Source organism: Salmo salar, chromosome 02, assembly GCF_965601325.2.
Source record: "Salmo salar chromosome 02, fSalSal1, whole genome shotgun sequence".
NCBI classification, from domain to species: Eukaryota; Metazoa; Chordata; class Actinopteri; order Salmoniformes; family Salmonidae; genus Salmo; species Salmo salar.
In genome coordinates this window covers 8,505,285-8,527,500 of record NC_138292.1, presented here as the reverse complement: position 1 = coordinate 8,527,500, position 22,216 = coordinate 8,505,285, and the positions used below count along the sequence as shown (strand labels likewise).

The 22,216-nt window shown below is 46.9% G+C and overlaps 1 protein-coding gene across 4 annotated transcripts in view; it reads right to left on the bottom strand.

The window, feature by feature from the left end:
- plekhg4b (pleckstrin homology domain containing, family G (with RhoGef domain) member 4B) overlaps positions 1-22,216 on the bottom strand; it is a 94,188-nt gene that overhangs the window by 14,740 nt on the left and 57,232 nt on the right. For all 4 annotated transcript variants that reach the window (XM_082959587.1, XM_082959588.1, XM_045697041.2 and 1 more), the window contains exons 17-18: positions 8,240-8,329; positions 7,666-7,890 (exon numbers count right to left, since the gene is read on the bottom strand). In XM_082959587.1, the coding sequence (XP_082815713.1) occupies positions 7,666-7,890; positions 8,240-8,329 (315 nt within the window). The remainder of the gene's footprint in view (positions 1-7,665; positions 7,891-8,239; positions 8,330-22,216) is intronic.

Sequence of the window (22,216 nt, the reverse complement as noted above, 5' to 3'; positions counted from 1 at the left end):
CTACAGCTCTACTGTTCTACTGCTCTACTGTTCTACTGCTCTACAGCTCTACAGCTCTACTGTTCTACTGTTCTACAGCTCTACTGTTCTACAGCTCTACAGCTCTACTGTTCTACTGCTCTACTGTTCTACTGTTCTACAGCTCTACTGTTCTACAACTCTACTGTTCTACTGTTCTACTGTTCTACAGCTCTACTGCTCTACAGCTCTACAGCTCTACTGCTCTACTGTTCTACTGCTCTACTGTTCTACTGTTCTACTGCTCTACAGCTCTACTGCTCTACTGTTCTACTGTTCGACAGCTCTACTGCTCTACCTTTTCTACTGTTCTACTGTTCTACAGCTCTACTGTTCTACTGTTCTACTGCTCTACTGCTCTACTGTTCTACTGCTCTACTGCTCTACTGTTCTACTGTTCTACTGCTCTACTGCTCTACTGTTCTACACCTCTACTGCTCTACTGCTCTACAGCTCTACAGCTCTACTGTTCTACAGCTCTACTGTTCTACTGTTCTACTGCTCTACTGCTCTACTGTTCTACACCTCTACTGCTCTACTGCTCTACAGCTCTACAGCTCTACTGTTCTACTGTTCTACAGCTCTACTGTTCTACTGTTCTACTGCTCTACTGCTCTACTGTTCTACACCTCTACTGCTCTACTGCTCTACAGCTCTACAGCTCTACTGTTCTACTGTTCTACTGTTCTACAGCTCTACTGCTCTACAGCTCTACAGCTCTACTGCTCTACTGTTCTACTGCTCTACTGTTCTACTGTTCTACTGCTCTACAGCTCTACTGCTCTACTGTTCTACTGTTCGACAGCTCTACTGCTCTACTGTTCTACTGTTCTACTGTTCTACTGCTCTACTGTTCTACTGTTCTACTGCTCTACAGCTCTACTGCTCTACTGTTCTACTGTTCGACAGCTCTACTGTTCTACTGTTCTACTGTTCGACAGATCTACTGCTCTACCTTTTCTACTGTTCTACTGTTCTACAGCTCTACTGTTCTACTGTTCTACTGCTCTACTGCTCTACTGTTCTACTGCTCTACTGCTCTACTGTTCTACTGTTCTACTGCTCTACTGCTCTACTGTTCTACACCTCTACTGCTCTACTGCTCTACAGCTCTACAGCTCTACTGTTCTACAGCTCTACTGTTCTACTGTTCTACTGCTCTACTGCTCTACTGTTCTACACCTCTACTGCTCTACTGCTCTACAGCTCTACTGTTCTACTGTTCTACAGCTCTACTGTTCTACTGTTCTACTGCTCTACTGCTCTACTGTTCTACACCTCTACTGCTCTACTGCTCTACAGCTCTACAGCTCTACTGTTCTACTGTTCTACTGTTCTACAGCTCTACTGTTCTACTGTTCTACTGCTCTACTGCTCTACTGTTCTACTGTTCTACTGCTCTACTGTTCTACTGTTCTACTGCTCTACTGCTCTACTGTTCTACACCTCTACTGCTCTACCGCTCTACAGCTCTACAGCTCTACTGTTCTACTTTTCTACTGCTCTACAGTTCTACTGCTCAACAGCTCTACAGCTCTCCTGTTCTACTGCTCTACTGTTCTACTGTTCTACAGCTCTACTGTTCTACAGCTCTACTGTTCTACTGTTCTACAGCTCTACTGTTCTACAGCTCTACTGTTCTACTGTTCTACAGCTCTGCTGTTCTACTGCTTTACTGCTCTACTGTTCTACAGCTCTACAGCTCTACTGTTCTACTGCTCTACTGCTCTACTGTTCTACTGCTCTACAGCTCTACTGTTCTACCTTCTCTATTGTTCTACTGCTCTACTGTTCTACTGTTCTACTGCTCTACAGCTCTACTGTTCTACTGTTCTACAGCTCTACTGCTCTACTGCTCTACAGCTCTACTGCTCTACCGTTCTACTGCTCTACTGTTCTACTGTTCTACTGCTCTACAGCTCTACAGCTCTACTGTTCTACAGCTCTACTGCTCTACTGTTCTACATTTTCTACTGTTCTACAGCTCTACTGTTCTACTGTTCTACTGCTCTACTGCTCTACTGCTCTACAGCTCTACAGCTCTACTGTTCTACAGCTCTACAGCTCTACTGTTCTACTGTTCTACTGCTCTACTGCTCTACAGCTCTACTGCTCTACAGCTCTACAGCTCTACTGCTCTACTGTTCTACTGTTCTACTGTTCTACTGCTATACAGTTCTACAGCTCTACTGCTCTACTGCTCTAAAGCTCTACAGCTCTACTGATCTACTGTTCTACTGTTCTACTGCTCTACTGCTCTACTGTTCTACTGTTCTACAGCTCTACTGTTCTACAGCTCTACTGTTCTACTGTTCTACAGCTCTACTGTTCTACAGCTCTACTGTTCTACTGTTCTACAGCTCTGCTGTTCTACTGCTTTACTGCTCTACTGTTCTACAGCTCTACAGCTCTACTGTTCTACTGCTCTACTGTTCTACTGCTCTACAGCTCTACTGTTCTACCTTCTCTATTGTTCTACTGCTCTACTGCTCTACTGTTCTACTGTTCTACAGCTCTACTGCTCTACTGTTCTACCTTTTCTACTGTTCTACAGCTCTACTGTTCTACTGTTCTACTGCTCTACTGCTCTACTGTTCTACAGCTCTACAGCTCTACTGCTCTACTGTTCTGCTGTTCTACTGCTCTACAGCTCTACAGCTCTACTGTTCTACAGCTCTACAGCTCTACTGTTCTACTGTTCTACTGCTCTACAGCTCTACTGCTCTACAGCTCTACAGCTCTACTGCTCTACTGTTCTACTGTTCTACTGTTCTACTGCTATACAGTTCTACAGCTCTACTGCTCTACTGCTCTACAGCTCTACAGCTCTACTGATCTACTGTTCTACTGTTCTACTGCTCTACTGTTCTACTGTTCTACTGCTCTACTGTTCTACTGCTCTACTGTTCTACAGCTCTACTGTTCTACAGCTCTACTGTTCTACTGCTCTACAGCTCTACAGCTCTACTGTTCTACTGTTCTACAGTTCTACAGCTCTACTGCTCTACTGTTCTACTGTTCTACTGCTCTACAGCTCTACTTGTCTACTGCTCTACTGCTCTACAGCTCTACTGCTCTACTGTTCTACTGCTCTACTGTTCTACAGCTCTACAGCTCTACTGTTCTTCTGTTCTACAGCTCTACAGCTCTACTGCTCTACTGTTCTACCTTTTCTACTGTTCTACAGCTCTACTGTTCTACTGTTCTACTGCTCTACTGCTCTACTGTTCTACAGCTCTACTGCTCTACTGTTCTGCTGTTATACTGCTCTACTGCTCTACAGCTCTACAGCTCTACTGTTCTACAGCTCTACAGCTCTACTGTTCTACTGTTCTACTGCTCTACTGCTCTACAGCTCTACAGCTCTACTGCTCTACTGTTCTACTGCTCTACAGTTCTACAGCTCTACTGCTCTACAGCTCTACAGCTCTACTGCTCTACTGTTCTACTGTTCTACTGCTCTACTGTTCTACTGCGCTACTGTTCTACTGCTCTACTGCTCTACTGTTCTACTGTTCTACTGCTCTACAGCTCTACTGTTCTACTGCTCTACAGCTCTACAGCTCTACTGTTCTACTGTTCTACAGTTCTACAGTTCTACAGCTCTACTGCTCTACTGTTCTACTGTTCTACTGCTCTACTGTTCTACAGCTCTACTTGTCTACTGCTCTACTGTTCTACTGTTCTACTGCTCTACTGTTCTACTGCTCTACTGCTCTAATGCTCTACAGCTCTACTGTTCTACCTTCTCTACTGTTCTACTGTTCTACAGCTCTACTGTTCTACCTTCTCTACTGTTATACTGTTCTACAGCTCTACTGTTCTACTGTTCTACTGTTCTACAGCTCTACACCTCTACTGTTCTACAGCTCTACTGTTCTACTGTTCTACAGTTCTACAGCTCTACTGCTCTACTGTTCTACTGCTCTACAGCTCTACAGCTCTACTGTTCTACTGTTCTACAGCTATGCTGCTCTACTGTTCTAGAGCTCTACTGCTCTACAGCTCTACTGTTCTACTGTTCTACAGCTCTACAGCTCTACTGCTCTACTGTTCTACAGCTCTACAGCTCTACAGCTCTACTGTTCTACTGTTCTACAGCTCTACTGCTCTACTGCTCTACAGTTCTACTGCTCTACAGCTCTACAGCTCTACTGTTCTACTGTTCTACAGCTCTACTGTTCTACTGCTCTACAGCTCTACTGTTCTACTGCTCTACTGTTCTACTGTTCTACAGCTCTACTGCTCTACTGTTCTACCTTTTCTACTGTTCTACTGTTCTACAGTTCTACTATTCTACTGTTCTACTGTTCTACTGCTCTACTGTTCTACTGTTCTACTGCTCTACTGCGCTACTGCTCTACAGCTCTACTGCTCTACTGCTCTACAGCTCTACAGCTCTACTGTTCTACTGCTCTACTGCTCTACTGTTCTACTTTTCTACTGCTCTACAGCTCTACTGCTCAACAGCTCTACAGCTCTCCTGTTCTACTGCTCTACTGTTCTACTGTTCTACAGCTCTAGTGTTCTATAGCTCTACTGTTCTACTGTTCTACTGTTCTACAGCTCTACTGTTCTACAGCTCTACTGTTCTACTGTTCTACAGCTCTGCTGTTCTACTGCTCTACTGCTCTACTGTTCTACAGCTCTACAGCTCTACTGTTCTACTGCTCTACTGTTCTACTGCTCTACTGTTCTACTGCTCTACTGTTCTACTGTTCTACTGCTCTACTGTTCTACTGTTCAACTGTTCTACAGCTCTAATGTTCTACCTTCTCTATTGTTCTACTGCTCTACTGTTCTACTGTTCTACAGCTCTACAGCTCTACTGTTCTACTGTTCTACAGCTCTACAGCTCTACTGCTCTACAGCTCTACTGCTCTACTGTTCTACTGCTCTACTGTTCTACTGTTCTACTGCTGTACAGCTCTACTGTTCTACTGTTCTACTGTTCTACAGCTCTACTGCTCTACTGCTCTACTGTTCTACAGCTCTACAGCTCTACAGCTCTACTGTTCTACCTTCTCTACTGTTCTACTGTTCTACTGTTCTACAGCTCTACTGCTCTACTGTTCTACAGCTCTACAGCTCTACTGCTCTACCTTTTCTACTGTTCTACAGCTCTACTGTTCCTCTGTTCTACTGTTCTACTGCTCTACTGTTCTACTGCTCTACTGCTCTACTGTTCTACTGTTCTACTGCTCTACTGTTCTACTGCTCTACTGCTCTACAGCTCTACTGTTCTACTGCTCTACTGCTCTACTGTTCTACAGCTCTACTGTTCTACTGTTCTACAGCTCAGCTGTTCTTCTGCTCTGCTGTTCTCCTGCTCTACTGTTCTACAGCTCTACTGCTCTACTGTTCTACTGCTCTACTGCTCTACAGCTCTACTGCTCTACAGCTCTACTGTTCTACTGCTCTACTGTTCTACTGCTCTACAGCTCTACTGTTCTACAGCTCTACTGCTCTACAGTTCTACTGTTCTACTGCTCTACTGTTCTAGAGCTCTACTGCTCTACTGCTCTACTGTTCTACTTCTCTACTGCTCTACAGCTCTACTGTTCTACTGCTCTACTGTTCTACTGTTCTACAGCTCTACTGCTCTACTGTTCTACAGCTCTACTGTTCTACTGTTCTACTGTTCTACTGCTCTACTGTTCTACTGTTCTACTGTTCTACAGCTCTACTGTTCTACTGTTCTACAGCTCTACTGTTCTACTGTTCTACAGCTCTACCTTCTCTACAGCTCTACTGTTCTACAGCTCTACTGCTCTACTGCTCTACTGTTCTACTTCTCTACTGCTCTACAGCTCTACTGTTCTACTGCTCTACTGTTCTACTGTTCTACAGCTCTACTGCTCTACTGTTCTACAGCTCTACAGCTCTACTGTTCTACTGTTCTACTGTTCTACAGCTCTACTGCTCTACTGCTCTACTGTTCTACAGCTCTACAGCTCTACAGCTCTACTGTTCTACCTTCTCTACTGTTCTACTGTTCTACAGCTCTACTGCTCTACTGTTCTACAGCTCTACAGCTCTACTGCTCTACCTTTTCTACTGTTCTACAGCTCTACTGTTCTACTGTTCTACTGTTCTACTGCTCTACTGTTCTACTGCTCTACTGCTCTACTGTTCTACTGTTCTACTGCTCTACTGCTCTACTGTTCTACTGCTCTACTGCTCTACAGCTCTACTGTTCTACTGCTCTACTGCTCTACTGTTCTACAGCTCTACTGTTCTACTGTTCTACAGCTCAGCTGTTCTTCTGCTCTGCTGTTCTCCTGCTCTACTGTTCTACAGCTCTACTGCTCTACTGTTCTACTGCTCTACTGTTCTACTGCTCTACTGTTCTACTGTTCTACTGTTCTACTGCTCTACTGTTCTACAGCTCTACTGCTCTACTGCTCTACAGCTCTACTGCTCTACAGCTCTACTGTTCTACTGCTCTACTGTTCTACTGCTCTACAGCTCTACTGTTCTACAGCTCTACAGTTCTACTGTTCTACTGCTCTACTGTTCTACAGCTCTACTGCTCTACTGCTCTACTGTTCTACTTCTCTACTGCTCTACAGCTCTACTGTTCTACTGCTCTACTGTTCTACTGTTCTACAGCTCTACTGCTCTACTGTTCTACAGCTCTACTGTTCTACTGTTCTACTGTTCTACTGCTCTACTGTTCTACTGTTCTACTGTTCTACAGCTCTACTGTTCTACTGTTCTACAGCTCTACTGTTCTACTGTTCTACAGCTCTACCTTCTCTACTGTTCTACAGCTCTACTGTTCTACTGTTCTACTGTTCTACAGCTCTACTGCTCTACTGCTCTACTGTTCTACAGCTCTACAGCTCTACAGCTCTACTGTTCTACCTTCTCTACTGTTCTACTGTTCTACAGCTCTACTGCTCTACTGTTCTACAGCTCTACAGCTCTACTGCTCTACTGTTCTACAGCTCTACAGCTCTACTGCTCTACAGCTCTACAGCTCTACAGCTCTACTGCTCTACTGTTCTACAGCTCTACTGCTCTACAGCTCTACAGCTCTACTGCTCTACAGCTCTACAGCTCTACTGCTCTACAGCTCTACTGCTCTACTGCTCTACAGCTCTACTGCTCTACTGCTCTACAGCTCTACTGCTCTACAGCTCTACAGCTCTACAGCTCTACTGCTCTACAGCTCTACAGCTCTACAGCTCTACTGTTCTACTGCTCTACAGCTCTACAGCTCTACTGCTCTACTGCTCTACAGCTCTACAGCTCTACTGCTCTACAGCTCTACTGCTCTACAGCTCTACAGCTCTACAGCTCTACAGCTCTACAGCTCTACTGTTCTACTGCTCTACAGCTCTACAGCTCTACAGCTCTACAGCTCTACAGCTCTACTGCTCTACTGCTCTACAGCTCTACAGCTCTACTGCTCTACTGCTCTACAGCTCTACAGCTCTACAGCTCTACTGTTCTACTGCTCTACAGCTCTACAGCTCTACTGCTCTACTGCTCTACTGCTCTACAGCTCTACAGCTCTACAGCTCTACAGCTCTACAGCTCTACTGCTCTACAGCTCTACAGCTCTACTGCTCTACAGCTCTACTGCTCTACAGCTCTACAGCTCTACTGCTCTACTGCTCTACTGCTCTCCCCCCGACTTACATCACATCCTCGGATGGCGTCCATGGCCAGCAAGTCGTTGCCATGGCGCAGCTGGAACTTAACCATCTCCTCTGCGGTGCGGAGGTCAGAGAGCTCCTGTTCCTGGGACTGACCACACTCCTTGATCAGGTCCTTCAGTAGCAGGGCGTACTTAGACATCCTCTGGATGGGCTTCAGCAGGTAGGACGCCAGGTCCATCTTATCACCCAGCTCCAACTGCTTGTTCTGGGGAGACAGACGCACACATAGAGGAGGATGAGAGGGGATGTAGGACTCTGTATGCAGACCTACAATAGCTTTTCTAAATGGGAATTCTGATGTCAATTCAACTCTTCCATTCTACATAGGAAGACGTCCAGTAGCTATGTAACGTTTGACAATGGGAATTCTAATGTTACTGAATGTAGAACTAGCAGATGTATACTAGTAGCACCCTATATGACGTTAGGCTCACACAACCTTACAATTAGCCTGTTGCTGTGAAGTAGTTTGGTTCATATTGGTTAAAGGTCAGGGCTGGTGTTAGTACAGCTGATCCTAGAACGTTAGTAACCAGAGCCGTTTCCAGACGCACCTTAAAGAATCCATTCCCGTGGCTGGTGAGTAGAGCGTCAGACTGCGGCTTGTTCTTGCTGTAGAGAGCGTACATTCCAAACTGATCCTCCTGCACACAGGAATAACAAGTTACCACTCTGACTACAGTCAAACTGATCCTCCTGCACACAGGAATAACAAGTTACCACTCTGACTACAGTCAAACTGATCCTCCTGCACACAGGAATAACAAGTTACCACTCTGACTACAGTCAAACTGATCCTCTTGCACACAGGAATAACAAGTTACCACTCTGACTACAGTCAAAGGTACACACACAGGTTGTGTTCCAAATGGCACCCTATTCCCTATATAGTGCACAACTTTTGAATAGGGCCCATAGAGAATAGGGTGCATTATTTAGGGAATAGGGTGCCATTTGGGACGCGGGACCGGTGTTCTGTGCTAGGCCTAAACACGGAGACTCATTTAGCTCATGAGGCCTGGATTCCATCAACCAACCATTAGGATTCCATCAACCAACCATTAGGATTCCATCAACCAACCATTAGAATACCATCAACCAACCATTAGAATACCATCAACCAACCATTAGAATACCATCAACCAACCATTAGAATACCATCAACCAACCATTAGGATTCCATCAACCAACCATTAGGATTCCATCAACCAACCATTAGAATACCATCAACCAACCATTAGAATACCATCAACCAACCATTAGGATACCATCAACCAACCATTAGGATTCCATCAACCAACCATTAGAATACCATCAACCAACCATTAGAATACCATCAACCAACCATTAGGATTCCATCAACCAACCATTAGGATTCCATCAACCAACCATTAGAATACCATCAACCAACCATTAGAATACCATCAACCAACCATTAGGATACCATCAACCAACCATTAGGATTCCATCAACCAACCATTAGGATTCCATCAACCAACCATTCGAATACCATCAACCAACCATTAGAATACCATCAACCAACCATTAGAATACCATCAACCAACCATTAGGATTCCATCAACCAACCATTAGAATACCATCAACCAACCATTAGAATACCATCAACCAACCATTAGGATACCATCAACCAACCATTAGAATACCATCAACCAACCATTAGAATACCATCAACCAACCATTAGGATTCCATCAACCAACCATTAGAATACCATCAACCAACCATTAGAATACCATCAACCAACCATTAGGATTCCATCAACCAACCATTAGAATACCATCAACCAACCATTAGAATACCATCAACCAACCATTAGGATTCCATCAACCAACCATTAGGATTCCATCAACCAACCATTAGGATTCCATCAACCAACCATTAGAATACCATCAACCAACCATTAGGATACCATCAACCATCCATTAGAATACCATCAACCAACCATTAGAATACCATCAACCAACCATTAGAATACCATCAACCAACCATTAGGATACCATCAACCAACCATTAGGATTCCATCAACCAACCAACCATTAGAATACCATCAACCAACCATTAGAATACCATCAACCAACCATTAGAATACCATCAACCAACCATTAGGATTCCATCAACCAACCATTAGAATACCATCAACCAACCATTAGAATACCATCAACCAACCATTAGGATACCATCAACCAACCATTAGAATATCATCAACCAACCATTAGGATTCCATCAACCAACCATTAGTATTCCATCAATCAACCATTAGGATTCCATCAACCAACCATTAGGATTCCATCAACCAACCATTATAATACCATCAACCAACCATTAGAATACCATCAACCAACCATTAGGATTCCATCAACCAACCATTAGGATACCATCAACCAACCATTAGAATACCATCAACCAACCATTAGGATTCCATCAACCAACCATTAGGATTCCATCAACCAACCATTAGAATACCATCAACCAACCATTAGAATACCATCAACCAACCATTATGATTCCATCAACCAACCATTAGGATACCATCAACCAACCATTAGAATACCATCAACCAATTATTAGAATACCATCAACCAACCATTAGGATACCATCAACCAACCATTAGGATTCCATCAACCAACCATTAGGATTCCATCAACCAACCATTAGAATACCATCAACCAACCATTAGAATACCATCAACCAACCATTAGGATACCATCAACCAACCATTAGAATACCATCAACCAACCATTAGAATACCATCAACCAACCATTAGGATTCCATCAACCAACCATTAGAATACCATCAACCAACCATTAGAATACCATCAACCAACCATTAGGATTCCATCAACCAACCATTAGAATACCATCAACCAACCATTAGAATACCATCAACCAACCATTAGGATTCCATCAACCAACCATTAGGATTCCATCAACCAACCATTAGGATTCCATCAACCAACCATTAGAATACCATCAACCAACCATTAGGATACCATCAACCATCCATTAGAATACCATCAACCAACCATTAGAATACCATCAACCAACCATTAGAATACCATCAACCAACCATTAGGATACCATCAACCAACCATTAGGATTCCATCAACCAACCAACCATTAGAATACCATCAACCAACCATTAGAATACCATCAACCAACCATTAGAATACCATCAACCAACCATTAGGATTCCATCAACCAACCATTAGAATACCATCAACCAACCATTAGAATACCATCAACCAACCATTAGGATACCATCAACCAACCATTAGAATATCATCAACCAACCATTAGGATTCCATCAACCAACCATTAGTATTCCATCAATCAACCATTAGGATTCCATCAACCAACCATTAGGATTCCATCAACCAACCATTATAATACCATCAACCAACCATTAGAATACCATCAACCAACCATTAGGATTCCATCAACCAACCATTAGGATACCATCAACCAACCATTAGAATACCATCAACCAACCATTAGGATTCCATCAACCAACCATTAGGATTCCATCAACCAACCATTAGAATACCATCAACCAACCATTAGAATACCATCAACCAACCATTATGATTCCATCAACCAACCATTAGGATACCATCAACCAACCATTAGAATACCATCAACCAATTATTAGAATACCATCAACCAACCATTAGGATACCATCAACCAACCATTAGGATTCCATCAACCAACCATTAGGATTCCATCAACCAACCATTAGGATTCCATCAACCAACCATTAGGATTCCATCAACCAACCATTAGGATTCCATCAACCAACCATTAGATTACCATCAACCAACCATTAGAATACCATCAACCAACCATTAGAATACCATCAACCAACCATTAGGATTCCATTTGATTTCAACTAAAACCTCTACATATATTAGTTTATAGTTGAGTTAGTTTGGTACCCACCAATAGTAACATGTTTAAAAGAACATTTCTTATTTTAAAGTAACTGTCCAATAAAAATCATATTCTCTCAACTCATACCCAGGTCATGTCGTTGACTCAACTCATACCCAGGTCATGTCGTTAACTCGTCTTATACTTGTAGTTGTGAACAAGAGAAAAAGCATTCGGTAAAAGCCTGCCTCAAAGGTCAAAGGTCACCTCAAAGGTCAAATATTAAAAAGGGTGTTTGTGTTTTCTTAAGAAGGTTAGTGAACGACAGACAGTCCAATATGTAGATCACTCTGCTAGAACTAGGTCACTGGGTTTTAGTGTGTCAGTTCCCAGCCCCAGGGTGTGCGCTCTCTCTCTCTCTCTCTGTCTTTATCTTTATCTTTATCTCTCTCTCTCTCTCTCTCTCTCTCTCTCTCTCTCTCTCTCTCGCTCTCGCTCTCTCTCTTTATCTTTCCATACCACTGACTTCCCTACAGGACCTGGACCAGAGATCTGATGAAAGGCCTCATTGACTGAAACATCACAATCGTTCAATCTTTTCAACCTAATATTTAATCAAATTATACGTTTTTTTATATATGGAGAGAGTTGCACCTTACATTCATTTGCAGTAGTTTGGGACACATTGTTGGTGACTTCTTTAACGTACTTGTTTAATTCTCTCATAATAAAGGATATGGAATGTATCTGGTCTGACTGAGCTGATTGAGGGACATGTATATCAACCAGCCTGTCAGAGAGAGAGGTCATTGGGTCTCTCTGGTGTATTGTCTTGTATTGTGTTTCCAGCAGTGTGCTTGTTTCTAGCCTGAGGCTACAGGCTAAACTCTGTCCGTCTAGGACAGGGATGGGCAACTTTGATGGGGGTGGGGACCACAACATATCTGATCATCATGAGGGGACACAGTTGCTCACAGTTTGCCATGGGGTGTCGAGAAATGTTGCTGTTTTAAAGCTAGTTTGCTACAATTCTACACATTTTGCAATGGGGTGTCGAGAAATGTTGCTGTTTTAAAGCTAGTTTGCTGCAATTCTACACATTTTGCCATGGGGTGTCGAGAAATGTTGCTGTTTTAGCAAGTAAGTACATTTCAACAGAACGATTTGATTAGTGTAATGTTAGCTAGCTACATAGTTGTCTTTGTATCAAAGATAAAGGTAAACGCAGCCACTGCTAGCTAGCCAACGCTACCAGCTAGCAGTACTGTATCATTTTTTGTCAATAAGATTTTTGCAACGTAAGCTTAACTTTCTGAGCTTTCGAGTTGTGTAGTCCACTTGTGTAGCTAGCAGGACTGACTTTGTGTTAGCTAGCCAACTTTTAATTACTTCTGCGTTATGAAAGGAACTAGACACGGACACGAATGATCCATTGGTAGTTTGTTGTAACCAAGTATTGGTGCTAACCGTGTGTTATTGGATGCTAGCATGCTAGTTAGCTATAGGATACGGTGCACTGGGTGGGTTTCACGGAAGAATACTGTACCAAGTTATCTAGCTGAATAAACTAAGTTTGAGCCTATTCCTGGAAACATTGAACCACTGTAGCTTACATCAATTATAATTTCTAAAGTGGAAGTTGGAAAAGTTATATTTGAGTGTTTCATTGAATGGTTAGTGAGGGAGGCCCTGCTCTCTCGCTTCCCCAGTTGTTTAGTTAATTTTCATTCCAATCTCCTTTGCATTAGCGTAGCCTCTCCTGTAGCCTGTCAACTATGTGTCTGTCTATCCCTGTTCTCTCCTCTCTGCACAGGCCACACAAACGCTTCACACCGCCACTCTAACCTGGTGGTCCCAGCGCGCACGACCCACGTGGAGTTCCAGGTCTCCGGCAGCCTCTGGAACTGCCGGTCTGCGGCCAACAAGGCAGAGTTCATCTCAGCCTATGCTACCCTCCAGTCCCTCGACTTCTTGGCACTGACGGAAACATGGATTACCACAGAAAACACTGCTACTCCTACTGCTCTCTCCTCGTCTGACCACGTGTTCTCGCATACCCCGAGAGCATCTGGTCAGCGGGGTGGTGGCACTGGAATCCTCATCTCTCCCAAGTGGACATTCTCTCTTTCTCCCCTGACCCATCTGTCTATCTCCTCCTTTGAATTCCATGCTGTCACAGTCACTAGCCCATTCAAGCTTAACATCCTTATCATTTATCGCCCTCCAGGTTCCCTTGGAGAGTTCATCAATGAGCTTGACGCCTTGATAAGTTCCTTTCCTGAGGATGGCTCACCCCTCACAATTCTGGGTGACTTTAACCTCCCTACGTCTACCTTTGACTCATTTCTCTCTGCCTCCTTCTTTCCACTCCACTCCTCTCCTCTTACCTCACCCTCTCACCGTCCCCCCCTACTCACAAGGCAGGCAATACGCTTGACCTCATCTTTACTAGATGCTGTTCTTCTACTAATCTCACTGCAACTCCCCTCCAAGTCTCCGACCACTACATTGTATCCTTTTCCCTCTCGCTCTCCTCCAATCACTACTCACTCTGCCCCTACTCAGATGGTATTGCGCCGTCGCAACCTTCGCTCTCTCTCTCCTGCTACTCTCTCCTCTTCCATCCTATCATCTCTTCCCTCTGCTCAATCCTTCTCCAACCAATCTCCTGATTCTGCCTCCTCAACCCTCCTCTCCTCCCTTTCTGCATCCCTTGACTCTCTATGTCCCCTATCCTCCCGGCCGGCTCGGTCCTCCCCTCCTGCTCCGTGGCTTGACGACTCACTGCGAGCTCACAGAACAGGGCTCCGGGTAGCCGAGCGGAAATGGAGGAAAACTAGCCTCCCTGCGGACCTGGCATCTTTTCACTCCCTCCTCTCTACATTTTCTTCCTCTGTTTCTGCTGCTAAAGCCACTTTCTATCACTCTAAATTCCAAGCATCTGCCTCTAACCCTAGGAAGCTCTTTGCCACCTTCTCCCCCCTCCTGAATCCTCCCCCCCTCCTCCCTCTCTGCGGATGACTTCGTCAACCATTTTGAAAAGAAGGTTGACGACATCCGATCCTCATTTGTTAAGTCAAACGACACCGCTGGTCCTGCTCACATTGCCCTACCCTGTGCTTTGACCTCTTTCTCCCCTCTCTCTCCAGATGAAATCTTGCGACTTCTGACGGCCAGCCGCCCAACAACCTGCCCGCTTGACCCTATCCCCTCCTCTCTTCTCCAGACCATTTCCGGAGACCTTCTCCCTTACCTCACCTCGCTCATCAACTCATCCTTGACCGCTGGCTACATCCCTTCCGTCTTCAAGAGAGCGAGAGTTGCACCCCTTCTCAAAAAACCTACACTCGATCCCTCCGATGTCAACAACTACAGACCAGTATCCCTTCTTTCTTTTCTCTCCAAAACTCTTGAGCGTGCCGTCCTTGGCCAGCTCTCTTGCTATCTCTCTCAGAATCACCTTCTTCATCCAAATCAGTCAGGTTTCAAGACTGGTCATTCAACTGAGACTGCTCTTCTCTGTGTCACGGAGGCTCTCCACACTGCTAAAGCTAACTCTCTCTCCTCTGCTCTCATCCTTCTAGACCTATCTGCTGCCTTTGATACTGTGAACCATCAGATCCTCCTGTCCACCCTCTCCGAGTTGGGCATCTACGGCGCGGCTCACTCTTGGATTGCGTCCTACCTGACAGGTCGCTCCTACCAGGTGGCGTGGCGAGAATCCGTCTCCGCACCACGTGCTCTCACCACTGGTGTCCCCCAGGGCTCAGTTCTAGGCCCTCTCCTATTCTCGCTATACACCAAGTCACTTGGCTCTGTCATATCCTCACATGGTCTCTCCTATCATTGCTACGCAGACGACACATAATTAATCTTCTCCTTTCCCCCTTCTGATAACCAGGTGGCGAATCGCATCTATGTCTGGCAGACATATCAGTGTGGATGACGGATCACCACCTCAAGCTGAACCTCGGCAAGACGCAGCTGCTCTTCCTCCCGGGGAAGGACTGCCCATTCCATGATCTCGCCATCACAGTTGACAACTCCATTCTGTCCTCCTCCCAGAGTGCTAAGAGCTTTGGCGTGACCCTGGACAATACCCTGTAGTTCTCCGCTAACATCAAGGCGGTGACCCAATCGTGTAGGTTCATGCTCTACAACATTCGCAGAGTACGACACTGCCTTACACAGGAAGCGGCGCAGGTCCTAATCCAGGCACTTGTCATCTCCCGTCTGGATTACTGCAACTCGCTGTTGGCGGGGCTCCCTGCCTGTGCCATTAAACCCCTACAACTCATCCAGAACGCCGCAGCCCGCCTGGTGTTCAACCTTCCCAAGTTCTCTCACGTCACCCCGCTCCTCCGCACACTCCACTGGCTTCCAGTTGAAGCTCGCATCTGCTACAAGACCATGGTGCTTGCCTACGGAGCTGTGAGGGGAACGGCACCTCCATACCTTCAGGCTCTGATCAGTCCCTACACCCAAAGAAGGGCACTGCGTTCATCCACCTCTGGCCTGCTCGCCTCCCTACCTCTGCGGAAGCACAGTTCCCGCTCAGCCCAGGCAAAACTGTTCGCTGCTCTGGCACCCCAATGGTGGAACAAGCTCCCTCACGACGCCAGGGCAGCGGAGTCAATCACCACCTTCCGGAGACACCTGAAACCCCACCTCTTTAAGGAATACCTGGGATAGGATAAAGTAATCCTTCTAACCCTCCCCCCACCTACCCTCCCCCCCATTTTTTTTTTATATAGATGTACTATTGTAAAGTGGTTGTTCCACTGGATATCATAAGGTGAATGCACCAATTTGTAAGTCGCTCTGGATAAGAGCGTCTGCTAAATGACGTAAATGTAAATGTAGTTTGCTGCAATTCTACACATTTTGCCATGGGGTGTCGAGAAATGTTGCTGTTTTAAAGCTAGTTTGCTGCAATTCTACACATTTTGCAGTTTTTAATATGATATCTGAGTGAGACTGACTAACAAAAATCAATGGGGCTCTAATTCGACATTGATTACTACACGTTTAGATAGCTGGCCATTAGACTAATTTACCAATCTAAAACCTGTTAGCTGACCTGGCTATTTGAGTGACTGTCAGTGACTGACATATCAAGAGAAAAACCGATGATCCACAGCCACATTGTATTATTACATTCTGAGGGGAAATTGATCCGAGGGCCCGTGGGCCGCCAGTTGCCCATCCCTGGTCTAGGAGGAACTGGGACTGCATCCCGAATGACACCCATTCCTTTTCGAGTGGACTACCAGGGCATATACGGCTCTGGTCAAAAGTAGTGCACTATATAGGTAATAGGGTGTCATTTGGGAGTCTCACTCTGTCTGGGTCCCAGTCCCCTGCAGCTTCCCAAATTCATCTCCATCTAAACAAAGTTCAAGTCAAATCAAAGTTTATTGATCGCCATACATAGATTTGCAGATGTTATTGCAGGTGCAACGAAATGCTTGTGTTTTCTAGCTCCAACAGTGCCCAGCAGTACAAAACGTTACCCTCATGTTGATGTTTGTGACCCTGGTAACAAACAAAAAAAGTAGTGCACTATATAGAGAATAGGGTGCCATTTGTGACTCATCTTAAGACTCAAGTGTCTGAGGAAGCAGCTGCTGATGGACAGGGGAGAGTGTCTGCCTGCCTGTCTGTCTGCCTGTCAGTCTGCCTCTCTCTCTGCCTGTCTGTCTACCTTTTGGTCTGTCTGCCTGTCTGTCAACATGACTCACGTGTCTGAGGAAGCAGCTGCTGATGGACAGGGGAGAGTGTCTGCCTGCCTGTCTGTCTGCGTGTCTGTCTACCTTTTTGTCTGTCTGCCTGTCTGTCAACATGACTCACGTGTCTGAGGAAACAGCTGCTGATGGACAGGGGAGAGTGTCTGCCTGCCTGTCTGTCTGCGTGTCTGTCTACCTTTTTGTCTGTCTGCCTGTCTGTCAACATGACTCACGTGTCTGAGGAAACAGCTGCTGATGGACAGGGGAGAGTGTCTGCCTGCCTGTCTGTCTGCCTGTCTGTCAACATGACTCACGTGTCTGAGGAAACAGCTGCTGATGGACAGGGGAGAGTGTCTGCCTGCCTGTCTGTCTGCCTGTCTGTCAACATGACTCACGTGTCTGAGGAAACAGCTGCTGATGGACAGGGGAGAGTGTCTGTCTGCGTGTCTGTCAACATGACTCACGTGTCTGAGGAAACAGCTGCTGATGGACAGGGGAGAGTGTCTGCGTGTCTGTCAACATGACTCACGTGTCTGAGGAAACAGCTGCTGATGGACAGGGGAGAGTGTCTGCCTGCCTGTCTGTCTGCCTGTCTGTCAACATGACTCACGTGTCTGAGGAAACAGCTGCTGATGGACAGGGGAGAGTGTCTGTCTGCGTGTCTGTCAACATGACTCACGTGTCTGAGGAAACAGCTGCTGATGGACAGGGGAGAGTGTCTGCGTGTCTGTCAACATGACTCACGTGTCTGAGGAAACAGCTGCTGATGGACAGGGGAGAGTGTCTGCGTGTCTGTCAACATGACTCACGTGTCTGAGGAAACAGCTGCTGATGGACAGGGGAGAGTGTCTGTCTGCCTGTCTGTCAACATGACTCACGTGTCTGAGGAAACAGCTGCTGATGGACAGGGGAGAGTGTCTGTCTGCCTGTCTGTCAACATGACTCACGTGTCTGAGGAAACAGCTGCTGATGGACAGGGGAGAGTGTCTGTCTGCCTGTCTGTCAACATGACTCACGTGTCTGAGGAAACAGCTGCTGATGGACAGGGGAGAGTGTCTGTCTGCCTGTCTGTCAACATGACTCACGTGTCTGAGGAAACAGCTGCTGATGGACAGGGGAGAGTGTCTGCCTGCCTGTCTGTCAACATGACTCACGTGTCTGAGGAAACAGCTGCTGATGGACAGGGGAGAGTGTCTGTCTGCCTGTCTGTCAACATGACTCACGTGTCTGAGGAAACAGCTGCTGATGGACAGGGGAGAGTGTCTGCCTGTCTGTCAACATGACTCACGTGTCTGAGGAAACAGCTGCTGATGGACAGGGGAGAGTGTCTGCCTGCCTGTCTGTCAACATGACTCACGTGTCTGAGGAAACAGCTGCTGATGGACAGGGGAGAGTGTCTGTCTGTCTGTCAACATGACTCACGTGTCTGAGGAAACAGCTGCTGATGGACAGGGGAGAGTGTCTGCCTGCCTGTCTGTCAACATGACTCACGTGTCTGAGGAAACAGCTGCTGATGGACAGGGGAGAGTGTCTGCCTGTCTGTCAACATGACTCACGTGTCTGAGGAAACAGCTGCTGATGGACAGGGGAGAGTGTCTGTCTGCCTGTCTGTCAACATGACTCACGTGTCTGAGGAAACAGCTGCTGATGGACAGGGGAGAGTGTCTGCCTGTCTGTCAACATGACTCACGTGTCTGAGGAAACAGCTGCTGATGGACAGGGGAGAGTGTCTGCCTGTCTGTCAACATGACTCACGTGTCTGAGGAAACAGCTGCTGATGGACAGGGGAGAGTGTCTGCTTGCCTGTCTGTCAACATGACTCACGTGTCTGAGGAAACAGCTGCTGATGGACAGGGGAGAGTGTCTGCCTGTCTGTCAACATGACTCACGTGTCTGAGGAAACAGCTGCTGATGGACAGGGGAGAGTGTCTGCCTGTCTGTCAACATGACTCACGTGTCTGAGGAAACAGTTGCTGATGGACAGGGGAGAGTGTCTGCCTGTCTGTCAACATGACTCACGTGTCTGAGGAAACAGCTGCTGATGGACAGGGGAGAGTGTCTGCCTGTCTGTCAACATGACTCACGTGTCTGAGGAAACAGCTGCTGATGGACAGGGGAGAGTGTCTGCCTGTCTGTCAACATGACTCACGTGTCTGAGGAAACAGCTGCTGATGGACAGGGGAGAGTGTCTGCCTGCCTGTCTGTCAACATGACTCACGTGTCTGAGGAAACAGCTGCTGATGGACAGGGGAGAGTGTCTGCCTGCCTGTCTGTCAACATGACTCACGTGTCTGAGGAAACAGCTGCTGATGGACAGGGGAGAGTGTCTGCCTGCCTGTCTGTCAACATGACTCACGTGTCTGAGGAAACAGCTGCTGATGGACAGGGGAGAGTGTCTGCCTGTCTGTCAACATGACTCTCGTGTCTGAGGAAACAGCTGCTGATGGACAGGGGAGAGTGTCTGCCTGCCTGTCTGTCAACATGACTCACGTGTCTGAGGAAACAGCTGCTGATGGACAGGGGAGAGTGTCTGCCTGCCTGTCAACATGACTCACGTGTCTGAGGAAACAGCTGCTGATGGACAGGGGAGAGTGTCTGCCTGTCTGTCAACATGACTCACGTGTCTGAGGAAACAGCTGCTGATGGACAGGGGAGAGTGTCTGCCTGTCTGTCAACATGACTCACGTGTCTGAGGAAACAGCTGCTGATGGACAGGGGAGAGTGTCTGTCTGCCTGTCTGTCAACATGACTCACGTGTCTGAGGAAACAGCTGCTGATGGACAGGGGAGAGTGTCTGTCTGCCTGTCTGTCAACATGACTCACGTGTCTGAGGAAACAGCTGCTGATGGACAGGGGAGAGTGTCTGTCTGCCTGTCTGTCAACATGACTCACGTGTCTGAGGAAACAGCTGCTGATGGACAGGGGAGAGTGTCTGTCTGCCTGTCTGTCAACATGACTCACGTGTCTGAGGAAACAGCTGCTGATGGACAGGGGAGAGTGTCTGCCTGTCTGTCAACATGACTCACGTGTCTGAGGAAACAGCTGCTGATGGACAGGGGAGAGTGTCTGCCTGTCTGTCAACATGACTCACGTGTCTGAGGAAACAGCTGCTGATGGACAGGGGAGAGTGTCTGCCTGCCTGTCTGTCAACATGACTCACGTGTCTGAGGAAACAGCTGCTGATGGACAGGGGAGAGTGTCTGCCTGCCTGTCTGTCAACATGACTCACGTGTCTGAGGAAACAGCTGCTGATGGACAGGGGAGAGTGTCTGCCTGTCTGTCAACATGACTCACGTGTCTGAGGAAACAGCTGCTGATGGACAGGGGAGAGTGTCTGTCTGCCTGTCTGTCAACATGACTCACGTGTCTGAGGAAACAGCTGCTGATGGACAGGGGAGAGTGTCTGTCTGCCTGTCTGTCAACATGACTCACGTGTCTGAGGAAACAGCTGCTGATGGACAGGGGAGAGTGTCTGTCTGCCTGTCTGTCAACATGACTCACGTGTCTGAGGAAACAGCTGCTGATGGACAGGGGAGAGTGTCTGTCTGCCTGTCTGTCAACATGACTCACGTGTCTGAGGAAACAGCTGCTGATGGACAGGGGAGAGTGTCTGTCTGCCTGTCTGTCAACATGACTCACGTGTCTGAGGAAACAGCTGCTGATGGACAGGGGAGAGTGTCTGCCTGCCTGTCTGTCAACATGACTCACGTGTCTGAGGAAACAGCTGCTGATGGACAGGGGAGAGTGTCTGCCTGCCTGTCTGTCAACATGACTCACGTGTCTGAGGAAACAGCTGCTGATGGACAGGGGAGAGTGTCTGCCTGTCTGTCAACATGACTCACGTGTCTGAGGAAACAGCTGCTGATGGACAGGGGAGAGTGTCTGCCTGTCTGTCAACATGACTCACGTGTCTGAGGAAACAGCTGCTGATGGACAGGGGAGAGTGTCTGCCTGTCTGTCAACATGACTCACGTGTCTGAGGAAACAGCTGCTGATGGACAGGGGAGAGTGTCTGCCTGTCTGTCAACATGACTCACGTGTCTGAGGAAACAGCTGCTGATGGACAGGCGAGAGTGTCTGCCTGTCTGTCAACATGACTCACGTGTCTGAGGAAACAGCTGCTGATGGACAGGGGAGAGTGTCTGCCTGTCTGTCAACATGACTCACGTGTCTGAGGAAACAGCTGCTGATGGACAGGGGAGAGTGTCTGCCTGTCTGTCAACATGACTCACGTGTCTGAGGAAACAGCTGCTGATGGACAGGGGAGAGTGTCTGCCTGTCTGTCAACATGACTCACGTGTCTGAGGAAACAGCTGCTGATGGACAGGGGAGAGTGTCTGTCTGTCTGTCAACATGACTCACGTGTCTGAGGAAACAGCTGCTGATGGACAGGGGAGAGTGTCTGCCTGTCTGTCAACATGACTCACGTGTCTGAGGAAACAGCTGCTGATGGACAGGGGAGAGTGTCTGCCTGTCTTTCAACATGACTCACGTGTCTGAGGAAACAGCTGCTGATGGACAGGGGAGAGTGTCTGCCTGTCTGTCAACATGACTCACGTGTCTGAGGAAACAGCTGCTGATGGACAGGGGAGAGTGTCTGTCTGCCTGTCTGTCAACATGACTCACGTGTCTGAGGAAACAGCTACTGATGGACAGGGGAGAGTGTCTGCCTGTCTGTCAACATGACTCACGTGTCTGAGGAAACAGCTGCTGATGGACAGGGGAGAGTGTCTGTCTGTCTGTCAACATGACTCACGTGTCTGAGGAAACAGCTGCTGATGGACAGGGGAGAGTGTCTGCCTGTCTGTCAACATGACTCACGTGTCTGAGGAAACAGCTGCTGATGGACAGGGGAGAGTGTCTGTCTGTCTGTCAACATGACTCACGTGTCTGAGGAAACAGCTGCTGATGGACAGG